A 7,546-nucleotide genomic window follows, 5' to 3' on the forward strand; every position below is an offset into this window, starting at 1 on the left:
GTAACATCCGCGAACCAGATTTTGTGATTTTGGAAGCAGCATCGATCGACACCCTAGTGGCATCGATCGATACCACTTATTTCTGGGTTCGGCCGGTTTGATTAATTGCCGAATTGGTTCGGTTTGGTTCAATTAAAACCCTAATCGTGTTGTTAAGTGTCTGAGACGAGGTGAGGGTTTCAGAAAGGTTCTTTTTGGTCGCCGCTTAGTGAGAAAAAGAGAAAGACAGAGAGAAAACGTTCTTGAGATTTTTCTGGGCTTGTTCTTGGAGATTTTGGAGAGATCTGAGGCAGTAGAAGTGTTAGCTGTTGCTGGAAACGAAGGGGGAGCTTCTGGAGGTGTTGTTTCCACGTTTCTCAACCCAATCTTCCTGTTCTTGAGGTGAGTGCTTGACCATGGTTGATCTAAGCATGAGATCTCTCTTGTTTGTGTGTTTTCTTTGCTGTTTGTGTTGTTTTGTTGCTTGGGTTCGTTGCTTTTGTGATTCCCAGTGATTTCTGAGGTAATTGGGTGAGTTTGAGACGGATTCGAGATGATTGGGAAGGAGAGTTCGATGTTCGGTTTCGCGTAGATCGTGTCTGCAGAGGAGGCATCGATCGACACTAGGAAGCATCGGTCGACACCATTTGGAGTGGCATCGGTCGACACTGTTTAGCATCGGTCGACACCATTGTTTGTAGCATCGATCGACACCGTGAGGCATCGGTCGACACTGGTCTCAGTCGAGACTTGATTTCCTGGTTTGATGTATTGTTGTGTGTTGTTTGTTTTGCTTAAACTCGAGGGTCTCATATGCTTGTGTGTATAACCCAGTAGATGGGAGGACGGCCTCACTAAGTATTTATGATAATACTTACGCATCTCAATTGTTGTTTGTGGTGTGCAGGTATGTGACGTGGAATCATGGCGATGAGGAGGAGGATGAACTAGGGTCTCGTTTGTGTGTTGTTGGTCTTTGTTATATTGTTTAGGATGGAACCTTGGATAGAGATATGTTAGGTTGCTGGATAGAATGGATAGAAATGCTATTGTATTGGTTTTGTATTATTGATATGTTTCCGCTGTGCATGTAATTGGATGTTGGTTTATTATTGGTTGGTTACCGGGTGTGGGTTGGTTTGTTTAATTAAGTAGTATGGGATACTTAATTATATATTATATTTAATTATTAAAAAGAAGAAAAAAAAAGGGTCGGGTTGTTTCATAAATCAGTAGAAAAAAATCAAGGAGACCTAAGTATTCTTAACAGAGAAATCCTTTATAATCTGTTCAAATCCTTCAAATTCATTAAAAATCAAATAATAATGGTGATTTTAAAATAGATTTTAAAATATTTAGTGCAATAACAGTAGATTTCATTAATACCAAAGTAGTGTAAAAAAAACCCTTTTTCTCTCCCGAGACGAGAGTTCACCCTAGCCGCCGAAGAAGCCAAATTCTGATCTCTGACTACCCTCTCCGGTAGCTGGCACTTCTCGCCGGTGCCGTGAGAGGGTCCCTTTGTCTCTTATGCTTAGTTTTTTTTTGTCTCCGATTTAGCTAGATCCAGTTTGGTTGGGTGAAGAAGTTGGCTTGTCTGGTTTCTTCTTTGATCTGCTAGATTTGGTAATCAGGTTAGTTTGTTATTTTGCTGGGTTTGTTTTGTTAAGTCTTGGGTGCAGAGGTTTGGTCCATCATTTGTGAATTCGTTTGGTTTGCTTTAAGGTAGGAATTTGAGTGTCGCGGATGCGGTCGCCGTCAGTGTGTAGTGGTTGTTGGATTTTAGCTCCTGTCCGTCCAGCATGTGCACCTCCTTTCTCTCTTTGTCTCCTCATCTCAGCCATCGATTTATTTGGGTTATTTCCTTTCTAAGCAGAAGTTTCGTTTTGGTTGTATGTTGCGATAGTCCTCTTAGTTCGCAGTTGTTTCTTCTCCTTGGTGTTGCTCGTTGTATTGGTAACTGCCTTGATTAGCCGTTCTCGGTTGTGAGATTGATGTTAATTGGGGGGTTAAGCCTCTCTCCTTGTCTCCGCTTCCGGATCTGTTTAGATAGGATCGCGTTTTGAAAGGCTCTAACTAGATGTTAATGGGTAATTGGTGCTTTGGTCGCTGTCGTCGTATCCGGAAGTGTGTTCTTTGTGACAGCAAGAGGTTCTCTTAACTCAGTTGTCTTGCTTGCCGGGTTATGAAGTCCTTGGTTCTTGGTTCCGAGAGATCAGCTCTCATTGTGATAGGAGGTGGTTGATGTTACTTTTGGGTTGGCCGTGGGCACCCTTAGTAAATCTCAGTTGCAGGTGCTTCAGAAGAAGAGGATCTTTGCTTATTGGTTCTTTTGCTTTTCCTAAGATTTTAGCTTGGTTTCTTCTGTTCTTAGTAAAGGTTTTGCTCTCTTGCGATTTGGGTTTAAATCTTCTGTTTTGTTGTAGTTTCTTTAGTTTCCCTTGTTTGGGTTTTAGCTTCCGGGGAAATCTCTTCTTCCTCCGGCCTTAGACTCTGGGGACATAAACTTCGTCCGCCGGCTTATGTTTGTATTTCAACTTGGTTCCAAAACAAGTTTCAATAATAAAAATTCCAGTGACAAAAAAAAAATAGTAGATTTCATTAGACTTTTTAAAATTCACAATTAAATAATATAAGATTTGTAAATTTTACATCACTTAATGCTAGATTCAATATATATTGAAAGTTATTGCTTCACAGGATCACAGATTGTTGAGTGTGGTAGTATTGAAATCATATATATAAAAGTAAGGTTTTGGTCTCTCCTTATTGGTTGATTTTCATTTAATATTTTCTAATTTTTTTATTCTCTTTATTTGATTTCTAATTGTTTAATTGCTTTAAACAATATTTAAGACAGAATTACACAATCCATTTAACTCACACATTAAAATAAAATTATAACTGAAAATAAAACAAATCATGCATTAATCATATTCAACCATTCAATTTTATTCAAACACAATAAATTATTATTGTAACTCCATAATTCTAAATGTAACTTCCATCAATTCTTATCATATAAATTAGCATTCTCTCATTCTCTCATATTGGCATTCTTTTACTTTCCCATTTTCACATTCTCTCATTCTCTTCCACTTCTCCCATTCTCTTCCATAATACCTCAAATCATTTTTTTGTTTTTGTTTTATTTCTTATTTTTATTGTATGGGTTACAAAAAAACAAATAAAATATCATTGTAATTTTTTAATGCTAGATTTTAATTTTAGAGACTACATGATATGTAATTTTATATTGTTCTTATTTTTAAATATTCATCTCCATTATCTATTTGGATTATCATCTTATATGTAATCATTCTCTCCTCCTCTCCCACCAATATCAAATGTTGTTATATCTCATATGTGTTGTAAGAGTTTGATTCTATATTTTAACTTAGAAAGTATTATACATATTTAACATTGTTTTCAATTTTTATTTTATTTATATAAAAATAAAATATTTGTTTTATATTTCTTGCCTTTCTAATCTATTCATAGTTATTTTTTAAATTTCTATAGTTAAATTTAAATTCACATATGTTAGATTTAACAAAAAATCAAGTTTATTTGAGAATTAGATGTTCATGTTCCTATTCCTTTTAAATGATCAATGTATAACATATTATACTTTTGAATCAAATTATGGACCCACCGACACTCACTTTTAAATTAAATGGGTTTTAATTTTAGGAGTTGGAAAAGTATAAAAGTTTTTTTGTAACTCCCATAATTATATCATAGTAGTGTTCTCAATGAATTTAATTTAATATAATAGAACATGTTAAAAATGTGTATGCACTTAATTGCACTTTTGTAACTCTCAAATAGTTACCTTTTATACATCAATTTCTGTATTATCTATTAAAAGAAAGACATATATTCTACTATAACCCTCATCGCCTCATATTTCAAATCTCACATAATTTAATAAATTTTACAGTATTATTATTTTTCTTTGGTTCAACCAATGATATCTTAACTTAACAAAAGTTTCAGATTATTTTAGTAGGATATACATGTAATATATGATATATAGTTTATTTTTTTTTCTATATATGAAACATTATCATTTCATATAAATCAAAGTCCAGACACAATTAAAAACTTTAAGATTATAACCTAATAAAGTAGTTGCTATTTTTTTTTTGTTTTTTTTTTCCGGAAAATGTATTAGTCTAATAAAATATGGTTAGACTCATTTAGTTATATATGTATGAGACACTGCAAACCTACTGTTTATTATTTTAATTTTTTCTTAATTTAAAAATTTTAAATCCCTTTAAGCTACCACCATAATTAAATTAAATAATATGCATAACTACACCACAAAATAAATTTTATGAAAATATATATCACAATGATTTTGAAATATGACTACAACTACAAAAATATATGGCATATGGCATGTAAGATACAATATGACTTAATTACACTAAATATATTATCATCAAAAGAAAATTTGATTTCTTTACTTTAATTAGTTAAATTCATATTACGTCGTACTCTTTAAATTTTGATGTAACCGAAAAAACAAAATAATAATAATATATTATTTTATATTATTTTTTAAAAATAGAATAACATCTCAAGACTATAGGGCAACTACCGTAAATGCAGCTTGAGGAAGTCATGATAGCTACCTGAGTGTGCATACATTTGAAGAATTTTCCTGTTTCAGCAAATAATTGGAACAACAGTCCTTTGTTATCATTCTGGTCTGTTTCTTGACATATATGATAAGCTAAGTTAAATTAGTCGTTATCATTGTTTAAATAGCATAGTTACACACGCATCCAATATCATTGAGATATATCAGCTTCATGTTACGAATACTGTTCGAGTCTGCCTGTTTTGTTGAATTGATATATTTGGTACAAGAATTAATGAACTATTACTTCAAACTGAATATATATCTGCGATTTTATCAAGGAATTAGTTTCAGTATAAAGCACATCACAGAAGCACAAACAGCTAAACCAGTGAAAGAAAAGTCTTTACATTGTCCATGATACCAAAAAGTAAAAATCACAATGGTGAGGTCTTGAGGAACATGACTCTGAAAGTCGCTTATGCAAAGTCATTTTTTCACCTACGAACAAAATCAAAGAAATTTTACACAAGAATGATTTCACGTCTTATTTTATAAAAGAGAGATTTCATAACAACAATAGTATACACACACCTGATCATCTATCTTAAAATCACGAATAACAATCATGTAATAATTCACGCGTAGCGTAAGCTACCATCTAGTTAGAACTATACTAAACTCCAAAATTTAAGGGAAGAATGTGAACTACTCCAAATTTGGATATCAACAAAAAAAGTAATATGTCCGGGTCTTCGTGGCCTAATGGTAAGGACGGGCCCTAGTTGCAAACACAATCCGGGTTCGAACCCTGCTGGAGGGAACTATTTTACGAATATTCGGACATTCACATGGGTATGGATCATTGCTTACGATCCATTTGAAAATCCGGAAGAGGGCCTACCCATGGGTTGCCCTTTCCTCAGGGGATTAGTCTGGGCCTATGTGGGCTTGGGATTTCCCCTGAGTTAACAAAAAAAACAAAAAAAGTAATACACTTCATAATGAGAAAAAAGTCATATGATAACCAAATCTGACCAAAAAACAAAACTTATTTGAAGTTGTGAAAAGGAAGAAAAAAGGTCATTTGATGACACGTGAATAGAGATGACGATTTGGTCGAAGTAGAGAAGATTCATTGATTCAACATTCGCGACTCTCTTTACTATATATATTATTAGTTTACCCATTTGAGACTCCAAAATCAATTTTACCTTCTTCCACAAACGTCACAATGACGCTACACATCACTGAGACTGTCCGAGTCTCCCCTGCCGCCGACTCGGACTCTGTCCTCAACACAGCCAACTCGCTCACAATCCCTTTAACATTCTTCGACCTACCATGGCTAGTATTTCACCCTGTCACACGAGTCTTCTTCTACAAACTCACCGAGTCGACCCATGAGCATTTCCACTCTATCATCCTCCCTAAGCTCAAGCTCTCTCTCTCCCTTGTCCTGCGCAACTACCTCCCTCTCACCGGCCATATCACCTGGAACACAAACGAAGCCAAACCAAGCATCCTGGTCACTCCAAATGACGCCGTTTTGGTGACTATAGCCGAGAGTGAAGCTGACTTTTCTCATTTGTCCGGCTATGGACAACGTCCTGTCTCCAAGTTACACGCCTTGCTTCCCAAGTTACCTGTTACGGATGACTCAGCCACAGCCTTCTCCATACAAATCACGTTGTTCCCGAACCAAGGATTCTCTATCGGCGTCACAGCACACCACGCCGTTTTAGACGGGAAAACGTCAAGCACGTTCATCAAAACTTGGGCACACATCTGCAAACAACAACTTGAAAACATGCCGGAGAATCTGATTCCATCTTATGATCGGTCGGTGATCAAAGATCCGACCGGACTTGATGAAAAGATGATAGAGATGGTGAGATCTCTCAAAGAGGACAAAACCAACGTTGTCTTGAGCTTGACACCGTTTCCGGCAAAAAAACTCGGAGACGACGTTGTCTTGGCCACGCTCGTGCTCTCTAGGGATGACATCGAGACACTCAGGGAGCGAGTCAAGAACGAGTCACCGAGCCTTCACTTGTCCACTTTTGTCATTGCCTACGCTTACGCGTGGACTTGCTTTGTTAAGGCACGTGGAGGCAATGGAGAGAGATCAGTGAGTTTTCTGTTCGTAGGGGATTTTAGAGAACGGTTGGATCCGAAGCTTCCGGCGAGTTACTTCGGAAACTGTATGTTTCCGGTGGGTTGTTACAACCGTAAGGCGGCCGAGTTTACGGAAGAGAAGGGGTTTGTGACGGCGGCTGAGATTCTTAATGATTTGGTCAAAGGATTGAGTTCAAGAAAGATAGAGACTATTGCGGACTCCTTTATTGAAGGATTTGGTTTTAAGAGTTGGAGCACACAGTTTGGGACGGTTGCTGGGTCGACCCGGTTGGGAGTATACGAGGCGGATTTCGGGTGGGGAAGACCCGTTAAGGTTGATATTGTCTCTATCGACCAAGGGAAGGCGATCTCGATGGCAGAGAGACGTGATGAATCAGGTGGCCTGGAGATTGGAATGTGTTTGAAAAAGTCAGAAATGGACATGGTAGTGTCTTTTTTCAAGAATGGTTTAAAAAGTTAAACCTTTTTGTTTTGTGATATTTTAATAAAAAGGTATATTTTGTTCAGCTCTTCTTGTTTATCTCACAAGAAAATTGTTGGGGATATGTACTGTAGCTCTAATTTCAAACAGAAATAAATCTTGTTCCGTGGGATACAACACAATTCTGCCTTTTTTTTTGGCAAACAAACAATTTAATTAAAATACTCAGGTAACGATACATATGCCTCTTAGGGTATTTTTTGCGAGAGCATCTACCTGGCTGTTACAGTTTCTAGAGATATGAGAGAAAGTACAGAGATCAAATTGAGATAAGAGAGATTGGGTATCATATAGAATCCCATGGAGTTTCTTCGGGAAAGTCTTTCGATTGATTGCTTGGAATAGCATTTACGAGT

At 36.3% G+C, this 7,546-nt stretch overlaps 1 protein-coding gene and 1 pseudogene across 1 annotated transcript; both read left to right on the forward strand.

Annotated features, from left to right (window-relative positions):
* Positions 2,114–2,469, forward strand: LOC109126384 (annotated as a pseudogene).
* Positions 5,655–7,306, forward strand: LOC104710801 (phenolic glucoside malonyltransferase 2-like). Its single transcript, XM_010427459.2, has one exon. It carries the CDS (start codon positions 5,805–5,807, stop codon positions 7,167–7,169), a length of 1,365 nt encoding a protein of 454 aa, XP_010425761.1. The 5' UTR covers positions 5,655–5,804; the 3' UTR covers positions 7,170–7,306.

Source organism: Camelina sativa, chromosome 9 (genome assembly GCF_000633955.1).
Source record: "Camelina sativa cultivar DH55 chromosome 9, Cs, whole genome shotgun sequence".
Classification (NCBI taxonomy): Eukaryota; Viridiplantae; Streptophyta; class Magnoliopsida; order Brassicales; family Brassicaceae; genus Camelina; species Camelina sativa.